Raw genomic sequence first — 19,477 nt, 5'->3', positions numbered from 1 at the left:
CTCACATGTATAGATTAATGCATAAAATTTAGACTAAAACTTTGCTGGATTTATTTTAGACTACATCAATCGGATATGATCTTCGTATTCAAAGTTAAGGATAATTTTAAAATGAGGTATTTATATCTGAGATTCAACGAACGATAAAAGAATTAACGTAATTGATGACAAATAATACGAACTGAATAATAATGATGGGCTTTGGAAGTTAAAATTTAATCAGTAAGTACTAACTTTCTCAAAAAACCTTAATTTATTGTTTTGTATATATCTATATTTATTTTACGAAAAGTATAATATATTATGATAATATGTAAGTAATATAAAAAATGAAAACACTAAACTTTTTTAACGGTCGTACGACCGTTAAATCTCAAAATTTTTACTAAAAACAAATACAATATAGATTTTGTAACTCTTTTACATTTTTCAAATTAACTCAATAACATTGAGATTTTAAAGTTTGATTTAATTTAAATGAAAGTAATGTTAAGACAATCTTATTAGATCTAAATTGTTTTAAAACCAGAGTTACAAAACTTAAAAAATTGTGCACTATATTGATAATATAATTTAGTCAATTAATTTACTTAAATTTCGTATAGTTTGAATTCAAGAAATAAATGATTCTTATTGGCTGAAACTTTTACTTTTTTAGTGAAGTTAGATGTCAGATGAAATTTTGAGTAAATTAATAATATCTGTCAAATTGTAAGAAACGTTTAGTTTTGCATTGTAGATCTTTCAAAAAAGTGCTTGTGATAGAAATAGGAGTGTAACTTGTTACATACGTGTACTTGATAATAGGAAATAAAGCAAGAAATTATAGCGAAAATCTAATATTGGGATTTACAATGCGATTAATTATGTTTATTGTGTATTATTGATGGTTTTGTGAGAGCCGTTGATTAAGTAATTAATTAAATCTCAAGACAATCAAATTTTCTTTTACACTAACGTCCCTCATGTTAATTGTATATGTACTTAATTTATTCATAACATAATGTATTGCACTACTTTACAACTTTACATTGAACGCTTTGTGTATATGTGTATATTTTTGAGAAGGATCATTTTGAGTAAATCTGAATATTTACATTGATTCTAGATTTTTGTAGTTTGAATATAATAAATTATTTTTTCATAACCCTTTGATGAAAACTAATGAAACATTTGCTATTTGAAAAATGAAATTATGGTTGATACTATATTTTATTGTTCGACCCAGAAGTTAAAACTTACGGAATATTTATTTATAATACAGTGTTCCGATACCAAACTGCTTACAACTTGTTACTTTGTTCAACCTTTTAATAAATCCATTATTATTTAACCTCTATTTAACCCTTTCGATTTCAAGAAATTATGTCAAGGTACCGATTAGTTTAAAAAAGAAAAGAAATAAATTTTAAGAAATAAGCCGTTTTTCGTTGGTTCCTGGGTATTCAACGTCAGACCTAAAAGAAACTTAAATCATAGAACTGAAGTGCAAACTATTTGGAACTCAGACTTTCAAAAGGTATTAAAAAGTTTAATACTATTTGAACCCCCAATACCCCTATCTCTAAATCAATAAAAATTCCAACATATTTTCACATTTACCAGATGGAAAAAATAATAAATTATTATAAACATCCTTCGTTTGTTTCATTCGAAGGTTTTCTGATAAGAATGTGAATGAGGTCCCTTTTTTATGAACTTTAAAATTAAGTTTACTAATGTTAATTATTATATTCATGAAACTTATACAGTATTAAAAGCAATCAAAATGAAGAGATTATTATTTTGGAGAATAAAGTATGTGAATAGTGGTTACTATGAGGTATCCCTGATAGTTTTTTTTCATTCTATAAGATTTGTAAACTCAACAAACCTTATTCCTTTGTATTTGGTTTTTCATCTGCTACATCTTGTTCCTTGTATAAGGGCTCTTTCGTTTAATTTTAAACATAGAATAAATTTGTCGACGTTAAATATAAGTTTAAACTTTTGTTAGACCTACGATGTTACAAATAGTGAACAATTATAATAAAAATAAGAGTGTATATAAGATCTAAAAGTGTATAAGTATTGGTAGTGTAATTATGACTGAAAAGTTTGAAAAATTATTTTTAATTTTAATTACATTTAACTAAAAAGTGAAACCTGTTAATACAAGAAAAAAATTTATATCAGTAATAACAAAATTAAAGTTAAGTTATAATAATTACCTTTTTTTTAAACCCCCCAATTGATTAAGTCTAGGCCCTATTAACATTTCAATTAAAAGAAGAAGAAAAAAAAAAAACAATAAGTAAAATCTTAGTGAACTTAGGGGCTATATCTTCCCCTAAGACCAACAAAGTAAGAAATTATATGGAATTAGTCCTAAGAAAAGATTCATTAAGTAATTGAAAAGTATAAGTGATTAATTTAAGATGTCAATTTTGATATAAGTGTTAATCTTTTTTAATCTAATATAAAGAGAAATGGCAAAGATAATGGCAATTTATTCTTTCTTTTTTAATGTATGTACTTGTACCCTCCTCCTTACTTAAATTAATTCTATTATTTAATGATGTAAATGATTCATATTGAAAATATTAGAAATTTAAGACATCGAGGCGAGATTCAATTCAGTGAAGCCCTATTTTTATTTCAATACAACTAACAATAAAATATAATAATAATATTAAACAATAAAATATAAACTTAAAATTTACGTTAATGCCAATTTATGCAATATTTCTTAATTTAAATTTCTATTTAATTATAATAAATTTTTTATTTTTTTTTTTTAATTCGTATTTGTTAATTCTCTATATCCATTGATAACTAGAAATACGAAGAAATTTATAACATATTTAATTAATTAATTGGTTTAACGAATGGCTTTAAAGTTTCGTAGAAGTTGTTGAAAATAACAAATCAAATTTTAAAAAATGAATTAAGATGTATATATTATATGGTTATATTAATTATTAATTAATTACTTAATAAGAAAGATTGAAAATATGTATAATTTATTAATTTTTACTGAATATTACTTATATGCAGTATTTTAGTTACTAAAATATAATAAATTAAATTAAATTACATAACATATTACATAATATAGCACCCAAGTATTACATAATAAAGTAGTACAAACCTCAATTATAAAGTTTATTTTTTTTATTTTATTTTTTTTTATTTTTTTTAATTTTTTAATTTTTAATTTTTAATTTTTCAAATATTATTAAAATTAAAATTTATAATTTATAAATATAAAATTAAATTAAATTATCAATCAACTTTATCTTACATTTTTTTTAAATTACTTTTTCTTTTTTGACAACCAATTCATTTTTCACTATCAATCATTTTTAATTTGCCATCATTTTACTTTAATTGACATAAGTACTATATATATATTTGTATAATCAGATAAATTGTTCACAAGTTAGTCAAGATCTTATCATTATTTTAGTTACAGATTTCTTTTTTTTTTTGAATTACAACACTATTCTGTTTAATTGAATATTACATTATTATAGATTATAAAGATTAATTATTTACAATTGAGGTATTCTTTTTTTCTTTTAATATATACATAAAATAGGTCAACAATATTATTCAAATTCACGTTACATTTCATTTAGAAAAAGAAAAAGATTATTGTCTAATTAATATTCAAAATATATATACATTTCATTATTATAGTCATCAACAAACAATATTTAAAATAGATCAAAATATTACTATACAAAATTCAACATTGAAGTCGATCAATAGTTTTTCACGTACAATCTATACCTACAAAGTAAGCAAATTAACATGAGTGATTATGGTGGTCTAGGGATTGTTATAGAAGAAAATGAAGATAATAAACAACGACAAATTGATTTAAAATTAAAACCATCAAATTTAAATATGCAACAACAAATCATACCGACAAATTCATTAACTTCTTCACCATTACCAACTCCAACTCAACAATCATTTCATCAACCAAAATTAAGTATATCATCAAGACATTCAAGTAATGCAAGTTTATCAAATATTTCAATTTCACATAAATCATCATCTCAATCATTAAATCCTCCTATACTATCGCAACAACAACAGCAACAACAAACTTCACCAAAACCAAATTTACATATACAAGCACCGCCATCATCATCAAATCAAATACAACAAATTATAAGTAATGATAAAAAAGAAATATTATTGCCACCATTGCCTGATGCAGCAGAAGATTTACGATCACCTTTAATTTCAAATTATAATACTAATTTACATGATGATCAACATTCAACTTCATCTGTAACATCAAATGATAATCAACAACCAAGTAATAACGATGATACAAGCACTAGTCAAAGTGTTTATTCAAATGATTTTAATCAAATTTATCAAAACAATAAAAGTTCAATTTCAAATTATGCTTTAGATTTTCCATTAATTGATCAACAATCACAGAATAATTTAAGCTATTTTCCAACAGTATCAAAACCTTCAAATAATTTTCATGATTCATTTTCAAGTTTACCTTTGGGTAGTAGTACTGGATCAATACCACAAATTTCATCATCAATTAACAATAGTCAAAACAATTCAAGTAATTCAATACAAACAACTAATGAAAAGACAAGTCCATTGAAAAAATTGAAAAGTTTGAAAAATGGTATTAGAAAGTTATCTTTAGGAAGTAATAGTAATAATAGTTCAAATTCAAATATTTCAACTCCAATTACTCCAAAGTTTTCAAATTTAAGTTCAACTTTAAGTTCAACAACTACAAATACTGCATCATTAAGACCAAATTTAACTCCATTACAATTTGAAAATGATAATAAATCATCAACAACAACAATTGCAACACCAACACCAATTCCTCAACCAAATACTATAAATCATCAACATCATTCATCTTCTAGTTCAGCTTCAACTTCATCATCACTTAAATCAATTTTAAGAGCTAAAAGAGTAAGAGCTTCATCACAAGGTAATAATTTAAATGGTGGGTTAATTTTCACACCAATAACTCCACCACCAATGACATCACCAATTATAACAATTAGTGAGAATTTACAATCAACAAAAACAACAATGAATAATATCGAACAAAATTATTTTGATTCATTAGCCGCAGCAATTGCCACCACCGCAACAACAACAACAACCACCACTACAGAATCAACATCTCCAAATAAATCATATACTTATCAACCACCACCTACACAAATTGAAGAAATGACAAATATATCAGATTTAATCAATTATCTGGAATTTTTAGTTAATCAAAGATCAGCAATGGATAAAGTATTCGGTAAAACTAAAGAAAAATTAAAAAATTCAGGTTGGTGTTCAACTACAGATTTACATAATTTACAATTACAACAAGATTCTTCAGTATGTCAAATTGATTCATTATTATTAAAAATTGAAGAAAAATTAAATAGAGATTTTAATTATTCATTTTTAAATAAAAATTCAAGATTTATTGGAGGATTTGATAATGAACAAAATAGAGATGATAATGATAATGATGATAATGATGATTTATTAGATGATTTAAAAGATTGTATTAGTCCAAGTTTAAAAGTTTTGGAATCTAGGTGTTTTTCATTTACTGATTTTTAATACTGAATTTTCATTTATAAATTTGATTTGGTTTCTAGGATTATTTTGATGATTATTTCAACGAATGTTACGAATTTTATTTACGAAATTTATGACTTTTTACTTTGTTTTTTTTAGTTTGGGTTTTTACTTACTTCTTTTTTTATAAATATTTTTACAATTATGAGTTTTTTAAATTATAGATTATATACATATTATTATGGGTTAAATATATATATACAGGTTAAGGAAATAAATACTCAAGTGTAGTATTTTTTGACTTTTGATCGTACTGAAATAATTTAAGGCTCTCATTGGATATATTAGCTCATGGTTAAGTTCGTTAAGTATTGATGAGATGGAAATTAAAAATTGTTGATGTATAGGTTATGAAATCAATCACTATATGTATCACTATATGTAGGGTTAGTTGTGAAAAACTATTATTATTTTAACTCAAATTACATTTATTTAAAAGCATAATAACACCTTGAACTGGTTCTAGACCATGTCTTATTGTTCAATTTTGTGTTTTCAAGATGGTAGATAAAGATTTTCAATAAAATATTGTAAATCGTACAATTTTATAATTTTGACAATACTTTTTTTAAAATTGATAGGTTTTTTTTGTTTCAGAGTATTGCTAAATTTAACAATACTCGGTTAATTTAACTTTTTTAAGCTATTGGTTCTTGGTATATTACTTTTTTTTGTTTGATCAATTCATGGGGCATCTCATCGAGTGAATGAACGGCTTTAATTTGAAGATTTTTCACGCAAAAAATTACGATTTTCAGTCTATAATCAAAGCAGTCTCTACGCAATCTATCTACGAACTAATTCCTGTCCAACATCAAGTAGACATATAGCTAATAATCAACAACTAAATTTATTAGTTAAAAATGTTTCGAAATATTAAGATCCGAATAAATACATAGATAAAAAAAGCATAATTCAGTATGAGGTATATAATTCGATTAATTCTTTTGATCTAGCAATTCTTTTCCCCTCCACTCATTCATTTAGTAGTAAATGGTGCAGTGAATAGAATGCATTCGTATCAAAGAAGTGAAAAAGAAGAAAAAAGGTGAAAATTAGTATAAAAAATTTATTTAAGCTGTTGGTTTTATAGTGTGATGATAATTTTTCAAATTGGTCGTGTTTAAGGTACCAGATTTACAAATTGTGAATAAGTGTAAGCTTAGTTAGTGTAGCCTGATTAATCTTGAGACAATTTACATTCGTGGCAAATACTTACTTAAATTCTATTGTAGGATCTCGTCCTTCTTGCCCCTGTATGGTTCTTGATACTTGTATTGTACATTCGGTGATAACTAAATAATCTGTTTAGTAGAATTAAAAAAATTGTACTGTCCCATAAACCGCGCATTGACATTTCATATTTCGCGTCTTTGATTTTTTATTGTCAGAGTATAGACTATTCAATCATACATTTTATAATTTCAAATTCAAATCAACTCACGAGTTCACTAAATCTCACTAAATTCACTGATCATATCGATGAGTCAGGCACAATTAACTAACCCAAATACATATACTTTGAGAGATATACTATTGTTATCACAACTTCTACATATAAATCATATACCAACACTAAAGAAATTAGAATCAATTGATCATGACCTACTAGTCACGATACTAAATGAATGGAAACAGCATATATCCACTACTTTAGAGCATTCAACTATAAAAATTAATACTTTGAATCAATTAAAAGAGTTGTATATAAAATTATTGGAGAAATATAAAGTTGAGAATACTGAAAATTTAGCAAATGAAGTTTATTTTTTGAGGATTGATGAATTAGAGAACATCATACAAAGTAAGAAAGAGGAGTTTAAGATGACTTTGAACGAAGGTGAATAATTTGTTCATATATCCATCTGTGATTTCAAAATATTGGTGTTTCACCATATTCAGAATTCTCATCTCACACAAAAAAAATATAAAACATTAGCCATTAACTGTTAATTCTTCAAACTATTTACATTCATTTAATACAACATAATTATGGGTAAAAAAAAGTCTAGTTCATCAAAAGAGTCATTAGAGTCACCAATTGCACCACTTTTAGAAGTCAATTTCAAAGAACCATTATTTACAGCAGCTGCACATCCAACAAAACCAATAATAATATCTGGATTAGCCACTGGTCATTTATATTGTAATTCATATAATGCAGAAATTTTGGAGGAAGAACTGACTAAAAATAAGGAAATAGCATTGGAACGAGAAGAAAAAGCGTATGCGCTGGGATTAACTCAAAATGTAACTAGATCAATATCTGAAGTTAAAAATAAGTGGTGGAAAATAGTACAAGATAATACTGAAATTTCATCAAATGGGGTTGATATAAAAATGAATTGGAAAACTAAAAGACATAAAGGATCTTGTCGACATGCCATATTCGATCCAAGACCTGATCAATTGGGGGAATTTATATATACTTGTGGAACTGATAATGTTATAAAAAAAGCAAGTACTGAACTGGGTAAAGTATTGGGGAAAGTTGACGTTGTTGAAGATTATTATGATCCAAAGGATAAATTAACTAAATTGTGTCATTCTACTACTCATCCATTTATATTATCAGGTACTGAAGATGGGAATGTATTAGTTTATGATTCATCTAATTTATCACAAAATAATCTTAAATTTAAAGTTGAATCTGTTCATGATGATTCAATAAATCATATACTAGCTATGGCTTCTTCTCCATATCATTATTTAACTTTAGGATCTACTACATTATCTCATATTGATATAAGAAAGGGAATAATAACACAATCAGATGATCAAGAAGATGAATTATTATCAATGTCATATACTACTGAAGAAGTAGCAGATGGTAAATCAGATACAGTTATAGTGAGTCATGGAGAAGGATTGATTACAATTTGGAAGAATTCTAAAAATAAATTAATGGATCAATTATCAAGAATTAAAATTAATAAAGAGGTAAGTATAGATACTATAATTCCAACAATGAATAATGATAATGATGATCAATCTAATTCAGTATGGTGTGGAGATAGTGATGGAGTTTTACATCGTGTTAATTTTAAATCTGGGAAAGTTGTTGAAACTAGAGTACATTCTAAAATTGGGGATGAAGTTGGAATTTTAGATATTGATTATGATTATAGATTGATTAGTGCTGGTATGGATACTTTGAAAATATGGGGTAAATAGAATATAATTTTGTAAAACTTTTGATTCTACGATTTCATTCAAGGCATCTAACAACTAAATTACTGATTTTGTATTCATCCATTAATCCTCTTCTCTATCATAAAGTACTTCATTAACTAAAGTTATAGGTAGATCCCAAACACCACTAGGTGCCTTATGTACATAATCCAGAACTAACTTGTTTCTTTCATTAATTGATAATTCAGCACCATTGGATTCACCAGGAAATTGAGTGTTAACATCAATGAAATTATTAACATCATTTAATTTCAAAGTTAAAATCTCAGTATTGTATAAAGCTAAAGCTAAATAAGTAAATAACATCAACATTAATGAATAACTTGGAATTGCAATAGCCCAATATTTATCAGGATAATAATCAATTGATAAATTTTTTAAAATATTTTGTGGAGTTAACGTCCATAATATATAAACTAATAATGCTAATGAACTTAATACATAAATTGTAAATCCACTATATTCTGCTTGTGATTTATGAATATTTGAAACAGTTACATCTGATTCTCTAGCTAATTTATCTTGATTTGAATTAACTAGTATTTCTTCACTTAGTTTTGAAGTATGTTGAATTTCTTCATCTTCGATTTCATCATCGTCTATTACTCGTAATATTGGTTTGGGTGATGCTGATCTTGATATTATCAAATCATTCAAAAGACTTGGCCTTGAAGTCATTCAATCATTGAGGTATAATTATCGTAGTTAAATAAAGAATTTATCAATGCGTATTTTATTTTACAGCCTGGCGCTTTTTAAAACCTTAAACATAAAAACATCTATGTGGAGATGAAAAAACATCCAAAGAGATTCCAAATTCTGATAGTACAGTTTTAGAGTATTTATTTATTAAATTTTATACATCACTAATCCCATACCTTAAACTAATTGTTTTCTCGAACCTTTGAAAAATAATTGAACAATAGTAATTTGTAAAAATCCCATTCCAACCATTAATAATACTTCAAATATAGAGAAATAAAATATTCTTGATTCAGTTGATCTAACAGTTGCTTGATTTCTATTATTTCTTGTTTTATAAAATTGTAAAGTTTTACTTAATCCATCCAATTGACTTTCAATTTTATCAACAGTTGATTTCATACTTTCAACATGAGCTAATGGTTTTGTATTTGGTTGATCTGGTAAACTTGCTTTAATTCTATTTTGAATTTGATCTTCATTTTCAACTTCTATTTGAAAATCAACTACTTTTTCACTAAAAGTAGACATTGTATTTGAAAAACAAAATTCATATTCACCAATTGAATGAGCAGTGAAAACAAAATCTCCATGTCTTTTTTTATTTTCTTGATATATTACATTTGAATTTGGATCTGTAATAACATAATCAACATCAAATGATCCTCCACTTTGTACTGCAAAATAATATCTTATTTGAGTTGATTCTTGTTCTGTAAAAATATAAAAACATGATTTTTCATTGGCTCCTAAAATGAATGTAAAAGCTGAAGCTGATATCAATTGCATTAACGCAAAAAGACAAACCAATGACTTGATGAACATGGTTTTTTTTTTGTAATTGGTGATTTGGTGAATTGAAAGTAGTTGATCTTAAATTGGTAACTGATTTTTATTTTAATTTCTTTCTTTGAAAAATTTTAATAAGACGTGTTTTAATATGTCAAAAAATTTGGTAGCAATACCGTGATCGTAATACTAGACCATGTTCTATTTAAAGGATCTATCAAGTAAAAGAGTATTATAGACTACACGGTAATTATTAGTTGTTATTCATTTCATCATGTCAATTTTCTATTTATATACAAGAAAGAAAATTGTGTTGTAGTTTTAACAAAAACTTTATTGATCGGGATGTAAGTAAACCATTTTACCAGAAGCATCAAATCCAACAGCTCTATCTAATTTTGTATCTCTTCTTGAAGCACCATAACGATGACCAAATTCTCCAACATTTTTCATAGTAAATCTAAATAATTTATTTTCATCTTTTCTCTTTTTACCATAAATAACTTCAATTTTTTGATCATCAATTATTTGTTGTTGTTTTTGAGCTTCATCTAAATTAAATTCTGTTAATTTTTTCAAAGTTTTAGAAGCTGGTTCAAGATTTAATATTTTGGCTGCATCAATTGGTCCAAATGGTTCATTTTCTTCTATTGTTAAAAATCTATCTGTTAATGTTTTATGTGGGGTTGGAATTTCTGTTAAATTATCGGCTGTGTAACCACCTTTGAATATTGGGAATAAACGTCTCATTACTTTAGCATATGATTTAAGATCTTCTGCAATTTCATCCTAATTGAAAAGTTAGTAAGTTATTTTTATTACTTGTTATGAAATTGAATTTTTGTCTCAGGGCTTGATTTATAACCATATATTTTGTCTTAAAGACTAATCGAAAAATTTTATAAGCATTCTCATCATTAAAATTCAATATCATGAAGAAATGATACATACTTTTGGTTTAAAATCTTTTTCAATTGAATTTAATTTTATTATAGCTTCAACTCTTTGAAGATTTATACCATATTTATGAGCTATTTCTTGTGGATGTAGTTCTTTTGTGGTTGCATCATCAACTATATTTTGTTTCATTTCATTCGTTATTATATATGAAGTTTTAGAATATAGATTTAATGGGAATGGATGAAGTGATGGATCTCTTGATGAATCATTTACAAATCTATTAGGTCTACCATTTGCATTTGTTAAATTCAATTTATTTTCTCCAACTAATGGTTTACCATCGTTTACTATATAATTTGGTTTATTGTTTTGTGGTGGATAATAATATTTATTTTTATGATAATCTCCTGTTATACTTCTTGGTCCTAAAAAATCTCGAAATTCTTTTAATAATCTTGTTTTATCCATTGCTTCTTTCCTACTAAATCTTTGACATGTTGTAGTGTATGAAAATTGTCTTGTTGATTTCAAACCCTTGGGTATTGAACTAAAACATTTACTACTCATTATGTATATCTTGATTGAGTTGATTTTCAATACTTCGTCCTAATCTTGATTGAAAAATTTTTAAGTACAAATTTTAATAAGAGAAAAAAAAAGATTCAATGTCGGTCATTTTTAATTTTATTTAACGACATTGATTTCTGCGACAATAATTTTTTTGATTTCTAGATCTTTTTATATGCAGTTTATTTACATAGACATTATTTAGAAAAATAATTAACTAATTATATACTTTTACAACCTGAAAAGTGAATCAGGGCTCAATTGAAATAGCATGCAAGAATTACATTACCAGTTTAAATTATTAATATAATACATAATCACTCAAAATTTATTATAGAAGCTGTTTAAACATTCTTTGGAAGAGTTCAAGAATGAATATTACAACACAAAATCATACAAACGCGTCAGTTAAATCATCAAAATTACATCAAGAAAAATCATCAACTACTAAACCACTTCAACCATTAGATATAAATAAAAACAAAAGAAGCAGAGGAGTAAAAGAAATGAATGATGTTGAAGATAACCCTTTTCGAGACACAAATCAGGATAAACTAAATTTAAATAAGTCATCATATACATCTTTTTTAAAAACCCAAAATTTACTAAATACACCTGCAATAGCCACAACCTCAAATAATCCCTTTAAGTCAAATACAATTTTTCATGATCAAGAAAAAGAATCAAATGCAAACCACCCGATAATTCCACAATCACATCAACAACTAACTTTAACACAATATAATGAATATCATGAAGACGATGAAGATATAGCACTTGAAGTTTTAGAAGATATGCAAAAACTTGAACAAAATTTTCCCATATTAGCAAAAGATTATAGATTAATTGATAAAATTGGAGAGGGAACATTTTCAACTGTATATAAAGCCGAAGCATTAAATGGTTCAATCAATCAAAAATATGATATATGGAAATCACCACCAACTAAAAAATCCAAATTAACAAAAAAGAATGCAATAGTTGCATTAAAACAAATTTATGTTACATCATCACCAAATAGAATTTATAATGAATTAAATTTACTTTATATATTATCCGGAAATCAAAGAGTTGCTCCACTACTAGATGTTTTACGTCATCAAGATCAAATATTAGCTATATTACCATATTATCATCATTATGATTTTCGAGAATTTTATAGAGATTTACCTATAAAAGGAATTAAAAAATATATGTGGGAATTGTTTTTATCACTAGAATTTGTTCATAGTAAAGAAATTATTCATAGAGATTTGAAACCAACTAATTTTTTATATGATCCATTTAAAGGCAAAGGAGCGTTAGTTGATTTTGGATTAGCTGAACAACAAATTACTCCACTACCAAATTCAGCAACTTCATGTCCATGTAATTCAAAAACAAATGTATTAAGTCATAAATCATTATCAAGAAGAATGAATGTAAAAGGTGCTTATCCAAAAGCAGATAATAGACCACCAAGAAGAGCCAATAGAGCAGGTACCAGAGGTTTTAGAGCTCCTGAAGTATTATTCAAATGTACAAATCAAACAACTCAAATTGATATTTGGTCAGCTGGTATTATTGGATTTTCTTTATTAACTCGTAAATTTCCATTATTTAATTCACCAGATGATACTGATGCTATATTGGAATTAGCTTGGATTTTTGGATATGAAAAAATGGTAAAATGTGCAGAATTACATGGATGTGGTATGGAAATTTCAATAAGTGATATTTATAAATCAAGTGGTAATTTATTCAAGATTTTATTTGGATTTTTAAAAGAAGAAATTGATAATTCTAGTATACCTGATGATTCAGTTATATATGATACTTTTAAATTATTTGATTCCAATGGTGAAAAATTTTTGAAACCTTATTTTGTTGAAGATAAAGATGAACCTTCAGAAATGAATGAATATCAAGCTAGGAAAGATAAAGAAATTGATAACTATAAGGATCATAAATTATTAATGGATTTATTATATTCTTGTCTAAGATTGGATGCTAATAAAAGATTGACTGCTAAACAAGTTTTAAACCATCCTTTTTTTCAAGAGTTAACTGATGAAACTGTTTTTTAAATAAAATACAATTACTATTTATTACAGTGTTTATTATTTTTGAATGTTTTATATAAATACATACTAGAACTAAAACTAATAATACGAGGATTTTGTTGTTCGTCATCAAGTAAATTCTTCATAACTTTCATATTCAACATCATCATCAAATGAAATTCTTCTACTTCTTTTCCGTTTGTTTGGAACAGTAGCTAATGAAGTTACACTTTCCTCGGTATTTTCCTTTTTTGACAGATCTTTTGAGTTGTTTTTTTCATACATCATTGCTTTATTCCATTTTTTATTTAATTTACTTATAAGTTCATTTTGAGCAGTTATTGAAGGTAAAATTGGGTGATTTATTTTCAGATTTGAAAATTTATTATTATCAATTGGTGGTAATAATATCTTGTCGTTGGTTTTTGATGAACTTGTGGATAATGGTGAGGTTGAGGATTCTGTTAATGGAGGTGCTAATACATGATGATGAGTTAAGGGAGGATTCATTGATGTCAAGGGATTTTTTATAGTTGGTGAAGATATTGAGGTGTTTGAATATTCCATTTGTAAATCTTTTGAAAATGCTAGTTTCCTCTTGATGTAAATTGATTGTTGAATTAATGTGTTTGATTTTACTTTTTTAACATTAAGTTGTGATTGTTTTGGATTAATTGGTGGTGTATTTGTAGATGAAGACGCGTTTTGATCTATTGCTGATTCTGTTAATTTTAACACGTCTTTATCTATATTTAAATGAGGATGTGTTAAATATTCTGATGTTGGACTTGCATTTAAGCTATGTAGATGAGATTGTTTAAGGTTTGAGATTGGAGATGTTGGAATTGGAGCTTGATTTAATTCATGAAATTTAAATCTGAAATCTTCTTTTAGTATTTTGAATGAATCTTCTTTTATACTTCTTCGCTTTTGTCTATATCCTGATGTAAGAACTTGTTTGTCGGGTAATTGTTGTTGCTTTTTTATTGGAAGTGGTGGAATTTCTGAATTTGTGAATGATAAACCTGAATTATAATCTGAGTCATCATCTGATATAATTGCTGATGAACTAAGTTTATGATGTGAAATATTGGATTTCAGTTTATTCGTTAAATTAGAATGATCGTTAATTTTAGGTACTTGATTCGATGAATTTGATACGGGAGTCATTGTAATTAGATTATTCAAATTGACGTGATTTAGGGATACTAAACTTGAAGTACTGTTATTTCTTGTTCTTAAATTTTCATCTAAGGATACTATTGAATTTCTTGGACTTCTATCTAAGCTTATTATTGACATACTTCTTGTTGAATTAGGAGTTGGTGCTATATTGCTAGTATGATTGTTTTGAGTTGTATTTAAATTTGCTGATGTTAATTTTGGTGTTTGATAGGAGGTAGTTTTGGGCAGTTGAGTAGTATTTGATTCAGTTGAATTAATTGGTTGATTCATTGTTGAATTAATTGTTTGTTGTGGAGGTAGTAGTGGTGAATCATTTTTATTTGTTTCTTGAACTCCTTGAATATTTGTTGATGAAGATTGTGGGAAAATTTGAGTTGACTGTGATGGTTGGGGGCTTGAATATGATGATTGACTTGAATTCAATGAGGAAGATCTTTGTCTTCCATAAGTAAATGCCATCACCTTTATCTAATGTATAGTAGTTTTGTGATTTGTTTGTTTGTTTTGTTTAAGGTTATTTATTCCATTTGTACTGAGGAAAATAAATCGCGGTTGAAAAAAAAATTGGATGAATAGATGAAATGCTCTAGTGATATATGATTAATAGTATTATGAAGTAATCAGATTATAGCTTAGACCAGTTTGATATATTAATTGAAATTAATGATGTATGTAGTATAATTTATTATTTGAGATGTGAAAATTAAATTACCCTTATTTTTTTTTTTTTTTCTTTATCTTTGAATTATTACACAAAATGTCAAATTTTTATAGAACAAAAATTATTAATAGAAGTTTTTGTAAAATAATAAAGTACATTTTATTTAATTTATAATGAATTGAGTGGAAAACAATTGCTAGAATACAAGTAGGTTGGAAAATTAGTTAATAGTCTATAAAATATAATTAAGTTAAATGAAAGATCTCATTTCCATATTTTTTGAAAATTAAGGCATTAAAATCAAACTCTGAAAATTCTTTTTTAAAAAAAATTGCATAATTTGGTTTCAGAAATTAAATTCAACAGCTTAATATGCTAACTTGGATAAAGACAAATACTTAATTTGTTAAATTCTTTAGGTAAATCTTCCATACTTTCAAGCGTTTCTAGAATTAAATTTTCAAATCTGAGAGTAATCATCTGTCACTGCCGATTCAAATGTTTCAACCACAAGATTTGGACTGGTGATGCGGCTTAGATCTCAAGTTTTTATCTGAAACATTTTATTATCTTTTCCCCCCTTTAAAAATATAAGAACAGGTACAAATAACTTGGTACTTTCTAGGCAGTCCAGATATCTCTAGGTATTAGTTTACACTTTTAACATTGGCAAAGAGTCAAAGTTAAAAATAAAACCATCAAGTCGCTGATCAAGTCTAGCTAATTGTTTTGCAAAACAACTAAAACCAAGTAAAGGTTTTTTCATTCTTTCAAGCAATATTAGTTCCCTCATGAATCAAACTGCAATCTGTTCTAAATGATACAAATCAGTTTGTTTGAAACCGGAAACCAATATTAGTAAATATTGTCTTCATATCCAGAATATATAACTTAAATATTTGTAGTTTAGAACATATGGTGTATATAAGGAAGTGTCTTATATTCCAAACAAGCTCAATTTTAATTTGGTCTAACTCCAAATGAAACGTTAGTTGTTTGTTATTTGGCTCATGACATACGTGCTTTGCACTAATTATCCAAAATCGTACTAAATACTTAATTGGTAAAACACGTGAACGTACCTGTGCTACCAAAATATTTTGATTTATTAAGTGATATATCTGGCAATTTAAGCTCAACAAAGAAACATTTAGAGAGGCGGAAAAAGCTAGATAAGTTTCAGAAAGACAAGCAAAACCCTCTACAATATAAAAATTAGCCATATGCGCTTCATTGATTTTGTGTCGTATTTACTTTAGTTTTGTGTAACCTTGAACTTGAGAAGCTGAAAACTAGAATCGCTCATAACCCAACCAGTATCAAGGTCATCAAGCTAAATTATAGCTTGAATAATTTTTAACAGCCCGAGTATAGCTCAGGTACTTTCAAAGCGTGTCAATCGGCCCATTTCAGTGCGTTTGTTTTTGTGTAATTTTTGACCTAAGGTCCTAATTCTAGCTGAAATCGAACCCGGTATAACTCAGAATTTTAACTGAAAATTTGTGCTTGCCACTACGCCATGCAAGATTAAAAACGTGACTTTCGGAGATACATGTCCAGTTTTGTGTAACTTTGACTCTAAAATTAGCATTTACTAAATTTGCCTATATCTCTTGTACCAATAGAGCTGCTCACGGTTTAACATATTTATTGTGTTTGTAGAGTTGAGATCTAACATTTGATACTGCTTAAAGATCTGTAACTGCTCATTTGAGCGAGTTAGACGTTTTGCTTAATATCTCACCAACCAGAGAAGATTCATCTATGAGACCTAGTGCATTAGAATGAAAAGCAATAAGGGTATCTGAAAATCCAATAAAAAATAATACCTGAAAAAAAAGTGAAATGTTCGGGCGCAGATTAGAAAACCCTCAAACTCTTTAGGGGGTAGATTTACAGACTTTCTAGCCATATTGAGAACTCTGAGTACCATCAAGAATCAATAGGCAACATGTATGCATCACTAAAACTCATATTTGAATCAACTTATGTAAGTGCTTTGGCTCTGCTAGTACATGTTTATTAATTTTGCAACAATAATTTGTTGACAGCTGTAAACTCCCCCATTTGAGGATTTTTAGGGTACGTCATATTCATCAACTATCTGTGTTTGGCTGGCTTTCAGATAGTTCGAATAATGTAACTCCGCTTGCTCTAGGGTTGTTATTTGTCACAAATATTAATGTTCATATTTGCTTCAACTTACAATTTATTATCCCATTCAATTGATCTCCAAATTTTTTGCAGTCGCAACTTTCTTTAATATATGTGAGCAATCATATATCAACCTTAATACTGAGTAGCTGTTGTTGATAAATTGGATATAATTAAGTAGTTGTACTTGTCAATTTGCACTTAAATTTAATAGTTGTAATTGTCTTGATATGTTTATATTTGCAGTATTTTTGCGTGTAATCTGCCAAAAAATTCATAAAAGGTTTGGTAGCATCTTTTGAAACATACCGTAGTTTTCTTGTCATTGTGTCTAACCTGTGAAGTTCTTGCCTTTTTGGCACTCTTAGTGACCATTTTTTTATTTTTATGGCTAGTCTCAAGTCAGTTTGGGGTTATTTTGCGTCTCTTTTATTGCAATTGTCCAGTCTTTGTCTGCTATTTAGTTTTAATCATTGCGTTGACTGATAATATGAACTGACATAAATCAAAGTTGTATTGAATCAGCTGTCCATCTCCATCAAACACCCGCCCACTCACTGTCATGTATCTCAAGTACCGAAGTCAAAAAGGGTTGTCAGTCAATTATACAACCCAACAAAAATCTCACTTGTTTCACTCCAGCGTCTAATATAAACCACAGTCCAGTCAGTCAGTTAAGTTTGTCTCCAAAGGTTGGGTCTCAAATTTAGTAGATTCATTAATTTGTCCATTGGGTCGGAAAAACGTCTCAGGTATACAACTCAGGTAATTCCCATACTTATGCAATTTCTCACAAAAAGTTCTCAATTGTTAATAAAACTAGAATTCTTAAGTTAGTAGTAAATAAATAAATAAATAGTTCTACATTTGTTTGGATAAAAGTAGTATGGATAAAAGTAGTATGGATAAAAGTAGTATGGATAAAAGTAGTATGGATAAAAGTAGAAGTTGGTGATCAATTGAGAAAAAGAGTTGTCGAAATAAAATAAAAAAAATTATTTTTGCTTTGTATATATCTAAATGGCAAATAATTTGTTATGCTAATCTTTAGTTGCAAAAATTTAATATGAAATTGAGACAAAAAATAATTAGGATATAGAGAACATAGTATACTGAATTATTGGAAGCTGAAACTTCTGAATACTTTATATAACCAACAATAATTCCGCTAACTGAAACTCAATCTGATTTTTGAGAGATCTTTTAGATAAATAATGTGCTTTTACACCATTAAATTTGTACTTTTATTGAATCAATTGACAATTATCTATATACAGGAGTATAAGGTACGTAATAACTCAAAATCTTAACAAATCAAATTGCCAAAATGTGTACTTTTAATCACTTTATAAAAGACAAGAACATCAGTTCAAGACCAATCAATTAAAATAATAGTAATCAGTTTGTATATATTATACAAAAGTAACAAAATTTAAAACTTTACAGGAGTTATATGACATTAAGTGATTGAACTGAAAATATGCACAAATTCTTATTCATTTTGGTGCAGATTAAACTAAATAATGCAAAAAAGAAAACTTCAGACTTGAGAAGTATGAAGTACTAAAAAGTTAGAGTTTTGTAGCGCTGAACGCTTATACTTTGAGATACGGTTCATGCTTTCGGTACCATCAAAATTCTCAATTGGGGGTTTATCAGTCAT

At 26.9% G+C, this 19,477-nt stretch overlaps 8 protein-coding genes across 8 annotated transcripts; 4 read left to right on the top strand and 4 right to left on the bottom strand. All coding sequences in view use genetic code 12, as the record gives it.

Annotated features, from left to right (window-relative positions):
- Window positions 1–3,795: 3,795 nt before the first annotated feature.
- Window positions 3,796–5,604, top strand: KGF54_004348 (uncharacterized protein; the record flags this gene model as incomplete). The annotated part of the gene is made up of 1 exon (XM_051765037.1): window positions 3,796–5,604. The coding sequence occupies one exon, from the start codon at window positions 3,796–3,798 to the stop codon at window positions 5,602–5,604; it is 1,809 nt and encodes a 602-aa protein (XP_051618390.1).
- A 1,500-nt stretch (window positions 5,605–7,104) lies between these two features.
- On the top strand, window positions 7,105–7,470 carry KGF54_004347 (uncharacterized protein; the record flags this gene model as incomplete). Its single annotated transcript, XM_051765036.1, has 1 exon — window positions 7,105–7,470. The coding sequence occupies one exon, from the start codon at window positions 7,105–7,107 to the stop codon at window positions 7,468–7,470; it is 366 nt and encodes a 121-aa protein (XP_051618389.1).
- A 144-nt stretch (window positions 7,471–7,614) lies between these two features.
- On the top strand, window positions 7,615–8,796 carry JIP5 (Jip5p; the record flags this gene model as incomplete). The annotated part of the gene is made up of 1 exon (XM_051765035.1): window positions 7,615–8,796. The coding sequence occupies one exon, from the start codon at window positions 7,615–7,617 to the stop codon at window positions 8,794–8,796; it is 1,182 nt and encodes a 393-aa protein (XP_051618388.1).
- An 81-nt stretch (window positions 8,797–8,877) lies between these two features.
- Window positions 8,878–9,492, bottom strand: GPI19 (phosphatidylinositol N-acetylglucosaminyltransferase; the record flags this gene model as incomplete). Its single annotated transcript, XM_051765034.1, has 1 exon — window positions 8,878–9,492. The coding sequence occupies one exon, from the start codon at window positions 9,490–9,492 to the stop codon at window positions 8,878–8,880; it is 615 nt and encodes a 204-aa protein (XP_051618387.1).
- A 201-nt stretch (window positions 9,493–9,693) lies between these two features.
- Window positions 9,694–10,341, bottom strand: KGF54_004344 (uncharacterized protein; the record flags this gene model as incomplete). The annotated part of the gene is made up of 1 exon (XM_051765033.1): window positions 9,694–10,341. One exon carries the CDS (start codon window positions 10,339–10,341, stop codon window positions 9,694–9,696), a length of 648 nt encoding a protein of 215 aa, XP_051618386.1.
- A 297-nt stretch (window positions 10,342–10,638) lies between these two features.
- On the bottom strand, window positions 10,639–11,772 carry KGF54_004343 (mitochondrial 37S ribosomal protein mS45; the record flags this gene model as incomplete). Its single annotated transcript, XM_051765032.1, has 2 exons — window positions 10,639–11,094; window positions 11,257–11,772. The coding sequence occupies 2 exons, from the start codon at window positions 11,770–11,772 to the stop codon at window positions 10,639–10,641; spliced, it is 972 nt and encodes a 323-aa protein (XP_051618385.1).
- A 371-nt stretch (window positions 11,773–12,143) lies between these two features.
- On the top strand, window positions 12,144–13,838 carry CDC7 (serine/threonine protein kinase; the record flags this gene model as incomplete). The annotated part of the gene is made up of 1 exon (XM_051765031.1): window positions 12,144–13,838. One exon carries the CDS (start codon window positions 12,144–12,146, stop codon window positions 13,836–13,838), a length of 1,695 nt encoding a protein of 564 aa, XP_051618384.1.
- Window positions 13,839–13,943: 105 nt separating this feature from the next.
- On the bottom strand, window positions 13,944–15,458 carry KGF54_004341 (uncharacterized protein; the record flags this gene model as incomplete). Its single annotated transcript, XM_051765030.1, has 1 exon — window positions 13,944–15,458. The coding sequence occupies one exon, from the start codon at window positions 15,456–15,458 to the stop codon at window positions 13,944–13,946; it is 1,515 nt and encodes a 504-aa protein (XP_051618383.1).
- Window positions 15,459–19,477: the final 4,019 nt, after the last annotated feature.

Source organism: Candida jiufengensis (assembly GCF_024610255.1).
Source record: "Candida jiufengensis strain CBS 10846 chromosome Unknown scaffold1, whole genome shotgun sequence".
Classification (NCBI taxonomy): Eukaryota; Fungi; Ascomycota; class Pichiomycetes; order Serinales; family Debaryomycetaceae; genus Lodderomyces; species Lodderomyces jiufengensis.
Note: the sequence above shows the minus strand (reverse complement) of the source record. Positions and strands in the feature narration are given on the sequence as shown.